General features: G+C 46.5%; 1 protein-coding gene and 1 non-coding gene across 3 annotated transcripts; both read left to right on the forward strand.

The window, feature by feature from the left end:
- The first annotated feature begins 351 nt into the window (after positions 1–351).
- On the forward strand, positions 352–424 carry TRNAV-UAC. The gene has a single exon. It is a non-coding gene; the product is annotated as a tRNA-Val (tRNA).
- Positions 425–6,512: 6,088 nt separating this feature from the next.
- RS1 (retinoschisin 1) lies at positions 6,513–18,603 on the forward strand. 2 transcript variants are annotated; one of them, XM_003203056.3, is made up of 6 exons: positions 6,513–6,691; positions 13,602–13,627; positions 14,296–14,401; positions 17,180–17,321; positions 17,559–17,754; positions 17,995–18,603. In XM_003203056.3, exons 1-6 carry the CDS (start codon positions 6,640–6,642, stop codon positions 18,145–18,147), a joined length of 675 nt encoding a protein of 224 aa, XP_003203104.1. In that variant the 5' UTR covers positions 6,513–6,639; the 3' UTR covers positions 18,148–18,603. The 2 variants fall into 2 exon arrangements, with proteins under 2 accessions (XP_003203104.1, XP_010723869.1); XM_010725567.3 differs by lacking the exons at positions 6,513–6,691; positions 13,602–13,627; positions 14,296–14,401 and adding an exon at positions 14,412–14,783 and having other exon boundaries at positions 17,995–18,600.
- The last annotated feature ends 791 nt before the right edge of the window (positions 18,604–19,394 follow it).

The following is a 19,394-nucleotide window of genomic DNA, read 5'->3' on the forward strand; positions in this document are numbered from 1 at the left end:
CACTTCGTGAACCAACGCAAAGGAAAAAGAAACGGGCACGAAAACTGCCTGAGGAAAGCAGGGTCTGCATTTTGTTAGCGTGCTCCAGCACAAGATGCACCGACCAAGGTAAAACCCACACTTTGACAGGAAACTCCTTCACCGCTTCAGGCACACCGCTCACCCTTTCCCCCCTCCCAAACTGCCCCTCCCGGCCAAACCGCCAGGGAAGGGAACCGCCCCTCCGCACGCTCCTCCAATGGTCTGTTCCCTCCGTGTGGGCGGGACCGAAGGCAGTGGGGGGGAGGGGAGGGAGAAGAGCGCGAGCATTTCATCGATAGGTGGAGTGCCATAGCGGGCAGTTTCCGTAGCGGTTCCATAGTGTAGTGGTTATCACGTCTGCTTTACACGCAGAAGGTCCTGGGTTCGAGCCCCAGTGGAACCAGCGGGAATGTCCTTTTTCGTTTCAGGTTATTTACCTTCAGTTTAGGCCTCCTATTTTTCTCTCAAAATGGGTAACTTTATTAAACTCATTAAAAACGTGCAGGCTCTCCGTGAAGTGGAGGAAGAACGGTGTATGGAGCTGGGAGCAGAAAGGCCCTCCAGTCAGGAGAGCCCTGCCAACTGGAATCACTGTGTTACTTGTACACTCTAATCTCAGTGCGTAAGTGGCACAACTTCTTGAGAGACAGCCCTGAGCCTGCCATAGGCCCTGTGCAACAGCACCTTTTCTAACAGTCCAAACATAATTTAGACAGAGTTACTGCAGGACTTGATTTTTCACCCTAACAAGCACATCAGAACCATAGAATAAGTCCCTTAAGATCATCAAGGACACTCATCACATAACATTACCAAGTCTGCCACTAACCATGGCATTTAGTGCCTTGTCCTCACACCTGAACAACCTCCAGGAATGAGGACTCCACCAACTCCACTTTCTCTATGAAGAAATTCTTCCTCATATCCAATTAAGCCTCCTCTGGTGCAGCTTGAGGCCATTTCTTTGTGTCCTATCACTTGGTGTCTGAGAAAAGAGAACAAATCCCACCTTGCTTCAACCTCCTTGCAGGCAGCTGTAGAGAGCAATACAGTCTCCCCTGAGCCTCCTCTACTCCAGACTGAACAATCCCAATTCCCTCAGCCACACCCCGTTATTTGTTTGCCTCAGAGCAATTTCACTGTTGCATACAGCACATCATCTCATTCTGCAGGTGCAAGCCTTTAGGAAATGGTGACCGTTGGGTATGGATGCTGCCGCAGCACATGTCTGTGCATGGGAGCCCCAGCTGGGGCTGGGATGAAGAAGTTTCTGCGGGAGGAAGAGGCACAACAGGGCTGAATAGGCCCAACTAAGACTGAGACTTCCACACTGAGCCCCGCTTTTAGGGTAAAAGCTGGTCATAGCAGAGTTGCTTTCAGGTTACAGATCCAAAGCTGTCCACTACATCTAGAATTTTCCACTGTATTATATGAAAGCCTTCAGGGAAGGTACTTCCCATCATCCCTCCATGATGACTCCATGGTGCTCAGCATGCTGATGACAGCCCCAAGTCCCTGAGGTGTGGCAGGGGACTGGGCCTGCTCCTGGTGGGCAGCACCAGGTAACTAGTCTTGTTGTGTTTTTTGCACTGAAGTGCTTTTTTTCAGAAGAGGACATAAGCCCACATTCAGGCTCCTTGAAATAATATTTTATTTTAAGAACCAGATCTTCAGCATGGGCAGATGGTCGTCACTCCATCCACTTCAAGCTCTTGAAGGTTTGACTCACGCTGCAAAAGCACTGGCAGTTTTCCTCTTTCAGCATGTCAGTATCCTACATCTGAGAGATGCCTACAATTAACACGTACACATATAAATGTGCATTTTGTATGTTCCCTAGCTGTGCTAAGACCCGTGTGTGCCAGTTACACGTTAGCACTGAGAAATTGCCTGGTGCATGTGCTTGGATCCCAGACATACAAATTTGTGTGTGTTGCTCTCATTTATCTGTCTGTCACTCTGACTTTTGGAGAAACACAAAATCACCATGTGGAGCCGTGCTTCCCTCACACATAAGCACCTTCCATTCCGGCCTGCCCTTCAAGGACATGTGTCCACACCACTGCTGGCCAAATTGGTCCAGCTCCAGGAGGTCTCTGTGCGTGCTTGGTGCCTTTTGAGAGTTCCTGGAGACACTGTTCTGATGTACTCAGAAGCAGATTCATTGCCCATGAGCTCTGACAGAAAGAAAGGTATGAGCAGAAAGTGCAAGCCTGTGTAAGAAGTTGGCATGTTGATCTTCAAATGGTACAGAGTTGTGGTTGTATCTGTTAACCAAGCAAAGCAAAGCACAGACTGGAGCACTGGTGTCCAGCCATCCACGCTGCTTAATTCTTAGTAAATTCTTAGGGTGGCCTTTTGTGTTATTTCAGACAAAGTGAAAGAAGAAAGAGTAGCAAAATATCAGAGGGCCACAGATATGTACAGAAATGTTTTAGGGTCAATGGAACACAAGCTGGACCTGAAGTAGAATGTGTGGCCTGAAGAGTGCACATGCTCAGGCTATCCCTGCTCTTGATTTACATAGCAGTATGGTGTAATCAGATTATCCTACTTTGGTCTTATTGCACCAGGCACAGTTTCATTCTACTATCAAAACCAATGCCAGGCTAAATTTCACCCTTTTTTTTTAAAAAAAAAAAAAAAGGCAAATGTTGTCCTTTCTGGTGTCCTTTCTGGTGCTGTGTTGTGACTTTAAAATATTTTCTGTCTTCTATACCTGGAAGTATTTGTCTCACTGCTAGGAAAGAACTACATGATTCATTTAGTAAGACTGCCTGTAGTGGAGGTGTTGCCATTTAAGGTTATTAAAAAGAAGCATTATTGACAGCATTAGACCCAGAGGGTCTGGAGTGCATTATGTTTATACAGAGGCTTCATTTTTAAAGCTCTCTGACTCATCTTGTGAACCAGTTTGACTTTTTTTGAATGATTTTTGTTCTGACTGTGCTTGTCTTGATTTGAATAATTTCCAGTGCCTTTGTTTTCACAAGCTCATTGTGTCACATTGCATTTTAACAATTAGCTCAAAAGGTGCACGCTTTGAAAAGGGTACAGCTGCTCAGTCATTCACCACTGGTCAGAGATGGGCTAGAATCAACATTATGTAACCAGAGAGAGTACCAAAGGACAGGGAGACAAATTGTGTTACCTGTTGATTTTGTTTCTCAGTTTTTCAACATATTTTTGCACAAAAACTGCCTTGGTGTTCTGTAGGGGGGGAATTTTATAACTGGGGAGCTCCTAGCTTTGAGGATATCCCTTTGAGTGCTATTTCTGAATATCATTCCTGAGCTATTGCATTTCTCACATGAAACCAAGACCTATGGCAGGACAGTCTGCTGACTCCTGCTGCCCCGAGAGGAGTGCTGAAAAAGAGCATAAGACCTCTGAACCAAAAATCAGGAGCTGCCCCAACCTTTGGAAAATGCCCCCAGAGAGCAGCAGCTCTTTCTGCCTGGGATAAGACTCTTACTTACTGCTGTGCCTCATGGCACTGGGAAGGAGGTGCCGCACAGTGTGGGGTGGCAGCAGGGAGTGGGATGCTCCAGGGCCAACCTGTTGAATGAGGCTTGTTTAGGTGAGATTTCATTATAAGAGCATGTGGAGGGAACACAAGGGAGATCGAGTCAGCCTTGTATCAGCCTATCAAGGTAGATGTGAAGGTAGGACCAGGTCCATCTCTGTGACCACTGGAGGGGGCCATGATAAGATGTCTACTAGAATCATAGAATCATAGAATCATAGAATCGTAGAATTGCTCAGGTTGAAAAGACCTTAAAGATCATCGAGTCCAACCACAACCTAACCATACTACCCGAACTAACAACCCTCCACTAAATCATGTCCCTGAGCACCACATCCAAAAGGTTTTTAAACACATCCAGGGATGGTGACTCAACCACTCCCTGAGGAGCCTATTCCAGTGCTTCACAACCCTTTCTGTAAAGAAGTGTTTCCTGATATCCAAACCTAAACTTATCCTGCTGCAAGTTGAGGCCAATTCCCCTTGTCCTGTCATCTATCACCAGTGAGAAGAAACCAACCCCATTCTCACTGTAAGCACCTTTCAGATATTGGAAGAGAGCAATAAGGTCTCCCCTCAGCCTCCTTTTCTCCAGACTAAACAGCCCCAGTTCCTTCAGCCTCTCCTTGTAGGGCATATTCTCCAAGCCCTTCACAAGCCTTGTTGCCCTTCTTTGGATCTGCTCCAGCACCTCCGTGTCCTTTCTGTACTGAGGTGCCCAAATCTGAACACAGTACTCGAGGTGAGACCTCTCCAGGGCTGAGTACAGGGACAGGATGACTTCCCTAGTCCTGCTCACCACTCCATTCCTGATACAAGCCAGGATGCCATTGGCCTTCTTGGCCACCTGGGCACACTGCTGGCTCATATTCAGCCAACTGTCCATCAGTACCCCAAGGTCCCTTTCCATCAGGCAGCTTTCCAGCACTCCTCCCCAAGCCTGGGGTTGTGTAGGGTTGTTGTGACCGAAGTGCAGGACCCGACACTTGGCCCTATTGAAACTCATACAGTTAACCTTGGCCCATCGATCCAGTCTATCCAGGTTCCTCTGTAGTGCCTTTCTCCCTTCAGGAGATCAGCATTCCCTCCCAACTTGGTGTCATCTGCAAACTTAGTGAGGGTACACTCAATCCCCTCATCAAGATCATTAATAAAGATGTTAAATAGAAACTGCCCCGGCACTGAACCCTGGGGGACACGGCTCGTGACTGGCCACCAACTGGATTTAAGTCCACTGACCACAACACTTTGGGCTCAGCCATCCAGACAGTGTTTAACCCAGTGGAGTGTACACCCATCCAAACCGTGGGCAGCCAGCTTCTCCACGAGAATGTTGTGGGGGACAGTGTCAAAGGCTTTACTGCAGTCCAGGTAGACCACATTAACAGCCTTACCTTCATCCACTAGGCCGTTCACCTTGTCATAGAATGAAATCAGGTTTGTCAAACAGGATCCACCATTTGTAAACCCATGCTGACTAGGCCCGATGCCCTGGTTGATCTTTAACTGGTCCATGATGGCTCCCAACATTACCCATTCCATAACCCTCCCTGACACCAAGGTGAGTTAGCTAGAGGATTGGCTTTCCTTCGGATGAAAGACCTAAAAAAATGGTGGACTCAAGTCTGGGTGTAGACAACTGCAGGGTGTAGACAACTCAGCTCATCTCTGCCATGCACCTATGGATTCATTGATGCTTCCCAGTGTCACAGGGCTATGATAACCCTCATATCAGGATGCTCAGACTGTCCATGTCACATACCCTGATGTGGCCAGGATGCATCATACAAACATAGAATCGTTTGAGTTGGAAGAGTCCATTAAAGGTTACCTGGTCACACTCCCCTGCAATGGACGGGGATACCTACAGCTCAGTCAGAGTGCTCAGAGCCACGTCCAGTCTGACCTTGAATGTCTCCAGGAAATTACAATACAGATATGCTGGATCTGACATCCTATGGGTGGGACATCCACAGTCTCCAGGTTTCCAAAGGTAGACAAGGCAGATCCCACCAAAATATCAGCATCCTTCCTTGTACAGAGTTTTCTGAATGGACACAGACCAGGAATCTGAAGGTAGATGGATCTTCATGCACCCACAGCCACATGAGCTGTGCTGTGATTTCATCTACTCCCTGCACATGCAGTCAGAGATCTTCTGAAACAAAGGAAGCTGCTTCTGAAGCAATAGCTGTCAAAAGCCCCCATTAAAAATTCACTGCTAGTTGCACATAATTAACAGAGGTTGGAGGAACAGGAGCAATATTTGCTGGAATCACCAGCAATCTACTGTTGTCTTGTTCTTTCAGTCATTTTTAAACCTGATTTATAACTGTCTTTCATGCTGGGTTGACAGCACCATATAAAGATAAGATATGATAGGTAGAACTGTTAGCAAAGGAAAGTTTATTTTTTTGTTTGTTTGTTTCAAAGTTTTACATCCCTGCAAGTGAAGAACAAAAGCGTGCTATTTCTGTTTGATCTAGTAATTGCAGTTTTCAGCCCCTTGCAATTAGGTGACTGAAAGAGCAATAAGTCCAGGGAAGATTCCTACACACACCAATTATTAGGACAGGCATCAATGATGCAGAGGTAAATAACTGGGGTGGAAGATAATTAATGCATATTACATACAATAGGCAATATGCACTGCATAAAACGGACTATGATTTATAAGCATTAGGCACATCCTCTGCCTTTGTATGATGGCTAAATGTGGTTTATAGTTAGGCATGTCCTTGTTCACAGTATCACAGAATCATTAAGATTGGAAAAGGCCTCCAAGATTATCTAGTCCAACCATCCACCTACCACCAATACTGCCCACTAACCCATGTTCCTAAATACCACATCCATACATGGACATTGTCTGAATACAGTCATAGTACCACACAGTACCACAGTGCTTTCTACCTTTAGCTACGGCACATGGAGCTTGACAGTAGTAACTGTGCAGTTGGCTTGATACTACTTGATAAAATCCTGAGAATGGTGGAGCATAATGTGCTTAGGTGAAGCTTTAGGTAATCTCATGCTTTCCCAGAAAGCTGAGCAGCAGGCTAAGGAGCTATTTCTGAAAGAGGAAGGAAAAGATGCAGTTCAAGATGGGGAACGTCCTGCTGTCTCTTCTTTTCTGGTACAAAGGTATGCACTTTTGTCTCTAGAGATGTGCTTTCAGATGTCCCCCTTTGTATTTCTTGTTTCATACAAACTCCTTTGGACTGTGGGGTACAGAGGGAGCTCTTTATGGAAGCAAAATAATCAGGGAAAAGAAAAATTGTGCAGGAGATCTGTAATTTACGTATACGAGTGAGCAGCGTTCTTACAGCTCTATGAATATTCAGTAGTACAACTCTGTTTCGCAAAGTAATTGCAGTGTAAAAAGATTGGCATGCAATTTGTCAAAATATGAATTTCCACAGAAAATTGTAGTGCAGCTGAGCCAGTGAGTAAATAATAATGCTGATTTGAAAAATGAGGTACAGTAGAATATGAAAAACCAGTTCTTCATTAATCAAAATTCTTGGTTAATCAAAAGCCACTCATTTTCTTTAGCAGCAAGACACTGCTGGTAGAGATCTGCTTTTCTTAAAGGCTCTTTCAGATATTTTGTCCTGGGGAAGAATTTCAAAGGCACTCTAAGAATAAAAATCATAAGTAAAAAAAAGGGGAGGAGGGAGCGTTTATCAATTCCATTTTAATTAACCTCACTGTGGCACAAGGAGATTGCTTTCAGGTTGTGTTTGAACTTCTGACTTTTTCACAGCTGACAGGAAAGCTCTGAATGTCTCAAGGCTGGGGTTGCTCTTGCTGGGTGCTGTGCAGTATCTACCACCATCGGCATGTGGCTGCAGTGTGGTGTGTCCATTTGGGACAAAAATATTGGGCAGATCAGCTTTTCCCCCACAGGTGCTGAATTCTCCATTTTTACTTTTTTTCTAGATTCTTAAGTCTAGGACTTAAAAGTCCTCCTCTGTGTCTGTCAGTTACTTTGCTTCCTCACGCATGTCCAACTCACAGCCTGCAACTCCATTTTCAGTTGACATAAATAAATGACTGCATATTTTCAAATGGAGTGTGCAGAGTTGCAATCAGACTCAAAAATCTGACCGTGTCACTTTATTTTTATGAGAGTTCTCTTACCAGAGAAAAACATTCCCTGCTTCACAGTCACACCTTATTCATGTCATCGCTTTTTGGCACTGCCTACATTTGTGAACAACAGTTTTCAAGGATGAAGCACAGGAGGAATAACATTTCATCAAAAGCCTCTGAGGAACTCCTTGAGAGCTCACTGAGAATGGCAGCCACTGCCATCTAACCAGGCTGATGCATTAGTTTCATAAAGACAAGGTCACATATTCCAGTAGTTTTGTGGTTTTGCTGTGTTCTTTTCTTGTTTTAATTAAAAATATTGTAGATTAAAAGAAGTTTTGTTACTTATATACATTAACTATATTATCTATTTTATGAGGGCTGCTCCAAAAGTAATTCCTTCCATTTTATGATGTTAGCCCACAACATCAGGAGCAGATGGTAGCGGTATGGCAGTAAAAGTTGAACCTTCCCACCAACATCCCATTACATTTTGCTGCCGCGTGACAGATGGCAGCAGAGGGGCACTCTGACATAGGAGTGCGGATGAAGCAGAGGCATAATTGAATTTCTCCATGCAGAAACAAATGGCACCCATTGACATTTATTGATACTTGCTGAATGTTTGTGGAGAACAACCAGTGGATGTGAGCACAATGAGGCAGCGGGTGGTGCGTTTCAGCGGTGGTGACAGCCACAGTGGATCACCTCCACTGGTGCAGACTGTTGTGAGTGCAGCACACAGGCTCCCGTTCACCACTGGTAAAAATGCAGAGCTAATGGCAGTGGATGTGTTGAAAAAGAGTATTTTGTAGTTGAGATTTTGCTCTATCAAACAGTGTTATTGTGCTCATTGTAGTTTCCATGGAAATAAATAGGAGGCGTTACTTTAGGAGCAAGCTTTGTGCATGTGGCCCAAGACGACTCCTCTTCACGCAGTGTGGTACAAGCAAGCCAAAAGGTTGGACACCCAAGGCCTACTGAATGTCCTGGGTAGGAAGGTGTTCCTCAAGTGGCCATGCCTCTGTTTCATCCTGGCATGCTCAGCTGTACTCTGCACTGTCTAATTCATAGGTCTTCCTTTTGATCTGCCAGCAAATACCTGTGCATTGCCTTCGTACCAGATCTCTGTGCTGTCCTTCATTTGGTGCCTGAGCTTCTTGGAAGGCTGTTTTTACCCAAACTGCACATTTTTCCCGATGGGTGGTGTAACTGCAATTACCCCTTGGAACAAACTCACACCTTGCTCTGAAGCCCTGGCACAGCTTGCTGTTAATAGACACCCACACATCAGGATATTTTCAGAGAGCCTGCAGTGAAAAAATCACTTGCAGGATCACTTTCCAGGCATCGCTATTTTGGTGTTTATTTATTTATTTCTTCATTTACTGCTTTTTTAAAAACCTACTTGTGTGTTTTCCATGGCCCAAGCATCCTCTTCTACCTGCTCAGTGTGCAGCAGCCCTTTGCCCAGGTCCCCTCGGGTCCCCTTCTCTTCCACCATGGGGAAGCACTGGTGGGTCAGCCTTGAGCCGGTTGCTCCAATGACAGCGTAAGCTCCTTAGCGATTCTTTCCTGCAGAGCCGCAGCTTAGGGGAGCACCCTGCCCCCGGGCTTTGCTGGGCTTCTGCTTGCTTGTGGGGAACCCCACAAAGCAGCAGCAACAACAGCAGCAGATGGGGCATCACGATCCTGCACCAGCACACAGATCTGTGGGCTGTCACAAACACACAGCACATCGATGTGACATACCAGCACCACATCGCTCCATCCCTGCTTGTCATGCGTCGGGTAAGAAGCACGTCTCAACAGTTAGAAGGAAGGGAGTTTTTTTCCCCTCTCTATTTTTTGCAGCTTTGAAAAAAAAAAAACAAACAACAAAACAACACCCAACAACTAAAGGCCCAACCCCGCCTTCAGATCGCAGTAAATAACATCTTTAGTGCCACCCTTTGGCACAAGCAGTACATCTAACAAAATCACTAAAATTACTGTGCAGGCAGTGTACTGCAGAGCTCCGAGTGGGAAGGAACAAATGTGTCAGTAAGATCAGAAAAGGCCAAAAATTCTCAAGGGAACGCTTTAGAAAAAAATATAATTGATGTTCTCGAGAAAAGAAGAGAGGCAAAGGTTGATTTTTCTTTGTTTTTCTTTTTTTTTTCCCAAGTATTTTCAAAACATAAAAGATTTGTGGAAGTGCTGAGGAGACAGCAGGCGTAAAAGAGAAATGAATTTGAATTAAATAGGTATAATTGTCATTATTTCAATACAGCTTTCATAAATTCCAGATAAATACTGGCACGTAGTAAGTGGAACACAAAACAGATGAACAAAAAGGGAAGTCAGATTAAACATCATTGAAATAAAGGTGCAATACAAGAGAAAAGTGCCCCCACCAAGGACTCATCATGCCCCTTTCCAGGCTTCGTTTGTCATCTTAGAAGGAGGCTTCCTACTCTCTGGAAATCAAGGTGCTCATTGCACTGGATGGCTGCATGTCTTGGCCTCATGTTTTTTACATACCCCTCCACCCCCCCACCTGCTTCTTTGTGCTGGGGTGCTCATGGGAGCTGAAAACTGCAATTACTAGATCAAAAAATGTGATAAAGCCATTCATTGTCCTCTCCTTTCTCCTTCCTGAGATGGTTCTTCCAGGGCCACAGTCAAATCTCTCCCTGTTTTAAAATGTTTTCCTTCCTCTTGTGCAATGCCACACTCGTTGCAGGGGAGCAGCCACGCTGGGGACATGCAGGCAGTGCTCTGCACTAGGAGAAGCAGAGGGAAAGCAGTACTGCTCCTCTTTCTGAGCCCTGTTAAGTGCAGAGGCTGCTTGCACAAACAAGAGCTGATGTTTTTTTCCAGCTGAAGATCTAGGCCACCTGAATTGTAAAGTCAATGAACAGTCGATAACATTTTCCATGACCAGGAAACTTACCAGCTTACTCTGGTAAATCAAGTGACTGATGTTTACTCTATACTTTAATTCTCCATTTTGCATTACAGCGTGCCTTCTCATGCACGTACACACACTGTTAATTCTAGCCACTCTAAACAGGATGGCTTGCCATTGTGGCTCAGTGGTCAGGATGTCCAACACGATGTCTCAGAGGTGACCTCCTGAAATCCCTCAGCTCTGCCATCGTTCCTTCTGGCTGCACTTCCCTTCCTCCTTTCTTTCTCATGTCCAGGCACATTCTCAATAACCAGAGATTTTCTGACACCTGCAGTTATCTGCTCCTGTTGCTAAATGCCAGTATTCCATTGCACGGTGCCTTGTTGCTCTCCTGCCTGCCCTTTCTGGACTTCATGTTTATTGTTTCCAGCCTCAGTGCTCGGAGAAAAGCTTGCCTCCAAAAATCTATGGGATGAAGGAGAGCCAAAGAAACCTTGCCCCTCACCTGAATGTCCTTGCTGTTGCTTGTCCCCTCCTCCATTCTTCACCCACCAGAACCTCATGTAGTTGCTGTTTTGCCCCACCTGCAGCCAGGGGCTGCTACCTCCTCCCCATTCCACTGTCACCGTCCCCAAATCCAGTGCTGAGAAACAGCATTTGTGCCCAGCCACATGTTGGAGGTCTCTCACGGCCTGGTGGTTTGGGGGACAGAGAAGAGGCAAGATGTAACTCCCTGTTCCTCACAAATACACACAAATAATGTTTTATTTCAGTGAACTGATGGCTTGCTCAATGTCCTGGGGCATTGCAGGAGCTGTAAATAAGACTTTCTGTTCTAATGTTTTTTTTTTCAGTCCTGTACTTTTAAAACAGCCTGCGGCAGTGGTGCAGACTCACGACTCTTCCATGAACTGCAGCAATTCGTTCTGTCTGACCTACAATTACCAATTATCTTTGTAACCTTCCTTGAAGGCAAACATGCTCACTATAAAAGCATGCCGACCATCACATTTTGAAACTATTGGCAGCTAGCTTTCCTCTTCATTTCCTTTGTAGGACAGGGCCCATCACAGCTGTAAACACACCAATATATCAATTGCTGCTTTTTCCAGCCAACTGCAGACAAGGGCATTGCTTTTTCTCCTTTCTTTCCCAACATCAGGGGACATCAGGGGGATGCTGTGGGATGCTTGGTCCGTTCATAGCCACCAATGCCCAAAGCCCAGCACCCCAATGGTCAAGCTACTTGCAGGATGCTGCTGCCTTTTGCAGTTAACCCACTTTGGCTTAGAATTGCAAAGTTTGTGCCATACTCTGGATTGGTTGAATAGGTCTTACCATTCACCCTGAAAATGACTTCTTTTGTTGTTGTTCACTCACAGCTGCTGGGTTTCCAACTGTAACCATCAGTGAGGGGCCAGAGTTTGGTCCTGGCTCTCAAATCAGGGACTCGGAAGGGTCTGCTTAAGGGCTCATTGCCTACCAGAAGCAACAGCCCTGCATCAGTCAGTGCCATTAAACAGAGCATGAAGCAGGCAGGAAATGTGCTTCATTGCTGTTACAGGTATGGTCCCAGCCTCTACCATATCAATCTGATGACGAGGAACATTAACAACTACAACTTTTCATCAGAGACTGATGTTAACTTTTTCAGCCAGGGCAGATGCCTTGGGTCAGCATGGAATATCCCAGCAGCCAGAACTGCTTGTTTGGGAACCTGAAGTGAGGGAGACCATCTCTGTGTCCATAAAACATTTTTAAGTATTTCTTTATCATTTTGTTCCTTGCTGCGGTCTTTCTTTTGGATTCTTGATACATTCAGGCTCACTGTCAAAGCTTAGGAGAAGCTGCATTTCAGTAATAAACAGAGCTTTGTGTACAGTTTATATTTCCGCTGATTATAATTGCACAGCATTTGTGAATCTTTTGAGATGAAACTTGCTGTGTAAATGCAAGATGTAAATTGCCAGCATTAGTTGGACCTTCCTAGGCTCAGCAAAGTTAGTGTGTGAATGAATAAATCATAACTAGATTTCAGTGAATAATTCAGAGCCTAATTCATTTGATAAAAAAAAATCTCTTTTCCTATTCTCGACATCACTGTTTGCAGATTGCTGTTTTCTTGTGGTTTCTGTGTGAAAGATTTTACTTGCTCCATACCTCAGCCCTTAATGGCCACAGTTCGCTGTATCTGTTGGAAATGTGAGGGCTGACATTTGGCTTGTATTGATGATTTATCAACAGTCATGGGAACTTTTACAAGTATTTTATTTTCACAGTTTTCTGGGCACTATTCTCCTTGTCTAAGTGCTATTAAAACAGCCTGTTCTGGGCTTTGCGAAGAGGTAGGAGAGCTTTTTAGTAAGGATAGGGCTTGTAAAATATCATTGCTCAGTGACAGGCAGAAAATAAACCAGGTCAGGTGTTACAAAAATAGCAGTGCTTCCTCTTCAGTCACAGTACTTTTTCTTATAAAAAAAAAGAAAAAAAAAGAAAGGAAAGGGCGTTTTGCAAATAAGATTGATTGGGAAGATCTATTTACATTTTGTTTATCCTCCATGCAGCTCAGAGGAAGATTCTCATGAGAGCCACTTGGAGGGGTGCTGTATCTCCTCTGAAGCCACCAGTGATCTGCAATGGCTGTAGGCTGTGATTTCACCTGTCATCAGCTCTTATTTTTACAAGCTAAATGGGAAAGGAAAACTGTAGGGCACGAAGATGGCAAAAATGGATGGAGGCAACGTCAGTTGGAAAGCAGAGACTGAAACTGACATGAGCTTCTCCTCAGGATGTTTCAGGCATCTCTGATTGGAAAAAGGAAACATCAAAACCATCACAAAGAAAGCCCAGTGGCACAGTAGCAATGATATGGGCATATCAGTATCCTGCTCCTGCCCACAGCTGATGCCCATGTCCTCTTGCTTTCCCCTGGCAATCAGACTGGGGAGATGCTACCTTTCTCCCTTTATTTGAATCAGGCTCAGGAGTAAATACTCATTGCATTTCCTGATATTATCATGTCTGAAATCTCTCTCTTCTTCTTCCCTCCATGCCCGCTGCCTACAGCTGTGCTGGCCCTGTCCCCCGGTGAGGTGAGTCCTTACAGCTGGCTGGGCTCCTGCAGGCAGTAGGAGAAAGTGCCTGACACCTCCAGGAGTGGGTGAAGGAATGTGGTATGGGTGAGGGATCATTCCTGCCATGAGTTTGTTACCAGTTTCAGAGTGCTGGTCCCCTTAGCAGAAGCAACTTTTAAATTTTTGTATTTTGAAATTCTGGGGACTCTCCTCTCCCTCACTCCAACAACAGCCTTCAGTCATCACTCATCACATGATGTCCTTCTGGGGGGATCCTGGTGTGGCAACTCCTCCTGACACAGGAGCATGAGGACATAACACCCTGTGGCATTTCAGCAGTCCAAGCAGGGCTGTAGGACAGCCATGTCTTGTGCAAAAGAAATAGGCTGCGTGGTGCAGCCTTCACCCCTGCGTGCAGGAGGACCAGGCTGGATCCAGTGTGGCTGAGCCAGGAAGTGACTCCTGATGCTCGCTGGGGTGGCATGACCTCAGGGCTGTGGACTCTGCAGTGACACCATGGTTCAAGAGCAGCCAAGAGGGCTGCAAAATTTAGATGCAGACACCTTTCATTTCTCTGTGGATGTCACTCTATTAGATCACACTCATGTTTAGGCTTCTGGACTGGCATTTAACTTTGTGTCACTAACATCGATTACTGATTTTTTTTTTTTTAATTTTCCTTTTAGGATGAGAGACTGGAGCTATGGCACAGCAAAGCTTGCAAATGCAATTGCCAGGGAGGACCTAATTCGGTGTGGTCCAGTGGAACTAACAGCTTGGAGTGCATGCCAGGTAATGGGTTGCTCTCTTTCAGCAGTGTCTGTGTTATGGTCCTCAGCATCTCCCATCATTGCACCCTGCATTGCAACGAGGTGTTGCAGTGTTACCTGCCACAAACACTGGGCTGGTGGAGCTGTGCCCATGGGAGGTTCAGGGTGACCTTGAGCCAGCAGAAAGACAACAGCACCCTGGTGAGGGCACCCAGGGTGGTCCAGGCTGGCTTATGCCTCTTCCCAGCTCGATAGAAAGCAAACAAAAACATATGCATATGTAAGAGCTGCAAGAGATGACATGGTTGGCAGAGCATGTACAAATGAGAGGGAGAGAAAACAGATGTTTCTGTTCCACAGTGGTGTTGGGTGTGAAGGACTCCTGCCTAAGAATGACTCAGCAGGTAAGCACAGAGGCTTTGCAGCCATCCACACCTGCCCTTTGCTTCCCCTGAGCTCTCCAATAAAACTATTTGAATGCATCCAAAGGAGGGCAAAAAGATATTGAAGGGTCTGTAAAGCAAGACGTATGAGGAGCAGCTGAGGCCCCTGTGTTTGCTCAGCGCAGAGTAGAAGAGCTGAGGGGAGGCCTGATGGCGGCTGCAGCTCCTCACAGGGAGCAGAGGGGCAGCGCTGAGCTCTGCTCTGTGTGAAGCAACAGGGCCCGAGGGAACGGCATGGAGCTGTGTCAGGGGAGGGGCAGCTGGGGGTCAGGGAAAGGGGCTGCACCACAGGGCGGTGGGCGTGGCACTCCACGGGTTTTCTTCAGGTCAACAATAACAGCATTATGTGGCTGAGCTGGTTTGGCCAGGCGGGCACCAAGCACCTGTTAGTGAATCTGTGTGTGCGGCATGGCCCTGCGTACCAGAAGGTGACCTGCTAATTTCATTATACTCATGTGATCTATGGATTAGTGATACTAAAAGTAAAACTACGCAGCCTTCGAGATAAGCCTGCCGAGTAGTAAACATGTGGGGTCACATCAGCTGCTCTGCAGAAGTAGTTTCTTATGCAACGGGAGACACTTAGGCAGGTCAGGGCCCCAGCCACAAGAAGAACATGCAGAGGGGCTGAGGGAGTGTGGATTGTTCCAGCTGGAGAAGGAAAAGCTCCAGGGAGACTTCATTGCCTTTCACTCTTAAAGTAGCCCACAGGAGAGCCGGAGAGGGATTCTTCATCAGGGAGTGCAGTGATAGGACAAGGGGTGATGGCTTTAAACTGAAAGAGTGGACATTTGGGTTAGGTTTACTGTGGAGAAAGGCTGATGGTGATGTGATGAACCTGCACTAAGAAGGCAGATAGCTGTAAATTCACAAGATGGTTTTGCCCCTGCTATCGCATCACATTCAGCCCTTCAAAAAAGTGAAATCTAATCTCTGTTTCCTTCTGATTTTTTCTTTAACATCATATAAACGCATATGAAGTGTGTGCTGTGGGTGCAGGGGTTTCAAGCAGCTTCTATTGGCTGTTGTTATTAGACTTGGTGTTTCCATGCCTGGAGGAAGGCAAGGCAACAGCTGCATGGTTTTTTGGGGAAAATATATTAATGTGGCACTGACTGAACAAGATATGTTAATGAGATATTGACGTGTAAGATACTGACTTGGTGGAATTCGCTGATGAGACATTGACCATCCCACTGATGTGCTCAGGCATGGCACAAACCAAGGGGCAGTGGCTGGAGGAGGCAGTGGCCACACTGTGCTCTGGGTGCACTCTGGCTCCCTGCACATAGAGCTTATTTGTAATCATAATGCATTATAGTGGTCTATCAGACATATTTAAGGCCTGGAAATGAAAGATATATACCACTTCGCTCACTTGTTTATTGCCCATGAAACAAAGCATGCTAAGATGTAAAACTTGCTAGAGTTCCTCTTTGGAGCATGCACATGCAATAGGAATATCCCTCTTCACAGGCTGCAAAATCACAAAATGCTGTAGGCAAATACAGATGTTTGCCCAAGCAGCTCCCACATGAAGCTTGTGAGCATCTTCTTTATCTGCATCTAAATACCTAGTGATAATCTGCTTGTGTAAAAGATTATTGTAACAAAAAATGCTTTGTCCAAGGAGCATTAGGCTGCTCTGCATGTTGGCAGCCGCTGGGAGTCTTGCTGAGCCTCTCAGTGTTGCAGAAGGCTGTTGTTGTGCGATCAGGTTTGGTGACCTGGAGATTGGAAGGCAAAACTCAAAAGATCTCAAAGCCTTCAGGAAGGTCAGGCATTACACCTCACTCATGCATAAGTACCTGCACATTTTTCCATAAGGGAAGACCATCTGCAAGCACAGTTATAACCCCCAGAGCACAACATGCAGATCTGGTTAGAGAGGCTCAGCAATTCTGCTGCGTAGGCACAGCTGAAAATCACGATAGTGCATGAGGAGGAGCTGAAGGAGATGAGGCAAAAAAAGTGGTGCCAGACATTTCCCAGGGACAGCCTGGAGGCGGGATCCAGGACCATGGATCCAGCTTGGATCTATTTGCTTCTGCTTGCAAGAAAAGGGAGATTGGGAGACTACTACATGCAAATAAAACCTTTTCCCCCAAAACATCACAAGCAGCAATGACTTAGGAATAACTATATGTAAGAATAAGAAATTTAAATGCCGTGTTCCCTGGACAGCAAAAAACTGCAGGGGTTGTGGTCAGGGCTTAAGAGCATCCCCTGCAACCTGAATAGAGAGGGTAGGCACAAGGAAACCACAGAGAGTGTTGACAAAAGATTAGGACAAAGGCAACCAGAAGGCAGAGCAGCTCGTGTCACTAATGGTGGCATGTTTTTGTCTTGCCCTGCAGAGTGCCCCTACCACAAACCCCTCGGCTTTGAGTCTGGCGCTGTCACTCCTGACCAGATCAGCTGTTCCAACTCTGAGCAGTACACAGGCTGGTACTCCTCATGGACAGCCAATAAGGCCCGCCTCAACGGCCAAGGTTTTGGGTGAGTCTGAAGACCCTGTGGGAGGGCATGGGTTAGATATAGCACTGAGGGGCGTGGATTAATGGGCATGATGCTGATGGGTTGGTGGTTGGACTAGATGATCTTAAATGTATTTTCCATCCTTAACGATTCTATAATTCTATAATTCTATGGGGGCTAAGCCCCCTGGCAGTGTGGGGCAGCAAGGTGGCCTCGGTGGTGGTTTAGGGCACAGCGGGGCCAACGGTGTCCCCTCAGGTGCGCCTGGCTCTCCAAGTACCAGGACAACGGGCAGTGGCTGCAAATCGACCTGAAGGAGGTGAAGGTGATCTCAGGGATCCTCACACAAGGGCGCTGTGATGCTGACGAGTGGATGACCAAATACAGCGTGCAGTATCGCACTGATGAGAACCTCAACTGGGTTTACTACAAGGACCAGACCGGAAACAACCGGGTGGGTGGACCTTGTGCTTTGCCTTACAGTGGTGGTCACAGGGGTGCATTTGATGACGTAAAAGTCTTGGGGGAGGCGGCCTAAGGGAGGGGGGCCTGTGTGAAAAGCAGGGTGGATGGGGCCTGGTTCTTACTCATGGCACACAGGGGTCCATCCCCGTGGCCATCATGCTGCCATGGTGACAGTGAGTACAACGCTGATCAGCCCCTGAACTGTGTCTGCCTCTGCCTCTCTTGGCAGGTTTTCTATGGCAACTCGGACCGGTCATCCTCAGTGCAGAACCTGCTGCGGCCGCCCATTGTGGCCCGCTACATCCGCCTCATCCCCCTGGGCTGGCACGTGCGCATTGCCATCCGCATGGAGCTCCTCGAGTGCCTGGGCAAATGTGGCTGAGTGCCCACTGGGTAGAGATGTGCAGGTGTGTGCCTGTATGGCCGTCCCATCTCACTGCTGATGTGTGTTGCGGCCACGATCCTGCCGACCCTACAGACAGAAGGGCTTTCTTGAATAAAACACTGCTTTACATGACACGTGGTGATATGGCTAAACCCTACTCCAACAGCTGTTTTTCAGGGGCACGGACCAGCAAAGCTGGGGTGGTTTGTTACCATTGCTTCAGTCCCTTGAGATACAGTGTTTCTGATCCTGGGAACTAGACTAGAGACACAGTCCTGATCCTGGGTGCTAAATATCATCATGGCTTGCTGTGTGCATGGGAGGTAGACTTGTGCTCCAGTTTCCATGACTGCCTCACCCTCCAAGGCCTAGTCCCCAGTGGGTGCTGTGTATGTGCAGGTGTGGGCTCAGCCTTCAGCAGAGGGGGCCCAAGGGCTGGGGCAAGAGTCACAGTGTTTTTGGAGTGAACACAAGTTCTGCCTTTGCCCTGACTGGAGTTTTTCCCAGTTCTCTAGGATTTTCCTTTCCTGCAACAGAGGCAAAGCAAACCCATACCAGTAGTGCAAGGTTGGGTTTTCTGGCCATCCATCGCTTCACTCCTTTGACGTATTGCTCAGGTAGATTTTGAGAGTAACCAACATCTCGCAAGGAATTTGGGGCATGTGGCAGTCTGAAAACTTGTGCTCCACTGTCCTAACTAGGAGGTCTGTGAGACCCTATCTTCTGAAATTATTATGTCACTGTTGCACTCATGCTTTCATCCACAAAATGAGTTTTGTCTATCCATAAATGAGTTGAGGGGCGCATTTTCTTAATAAGAGTGCTCCTGAATAATTTGTTTGAGCTTTCAAGCTTCATCCACAGCCTAAGTGGATGGACCACATGCTCTTATATACCGAGATAATTTATTTAGCATCTCACGACTGATACCATATTTAGATATAAGACTCAGAGAAAGGAAAGACTGCCCAGGCAGCAAGGGTTTGTGCCATCACTCTCCCTGCTCCCAGCTTTAAACAGGATGCTAGACTCCTTTTCCAGGCTGAAGTGTACAGTGATAAATAGGTGGAACTAACTGGCACACACTAAATTTCACAGTTCGTTTGTGTCCTGCCTCACCCTGTCCTTTGCCTGCATCTCACCTTCCAGCCTGGATGGGGAAGAACCCTGCTGCCAGCTTTACTCTTTTATTTTTAATGCTCTAAAGCAGACGTTTCTGCTCACATCCAAGCTGTGTTGCTCGC

The sequence above is a fragment of the Meleagris gallopavo genome, chromosome 1, assembly GCF_000146605.3.
Source record: "Meleagris gallopavo isolate NT-WF06-2002-E0010 breed Aviagen turkey brand Nicholas breeding stock chromosome 1, Turkey_5.1, whole genome shotgun sequence".
Classification (NCBI taxonomy): Eukaryota; Metazoa; Chordata; class Aves; order Galliformes; family Phasianidae; genus Meleagris; species Meleagris gallopavo.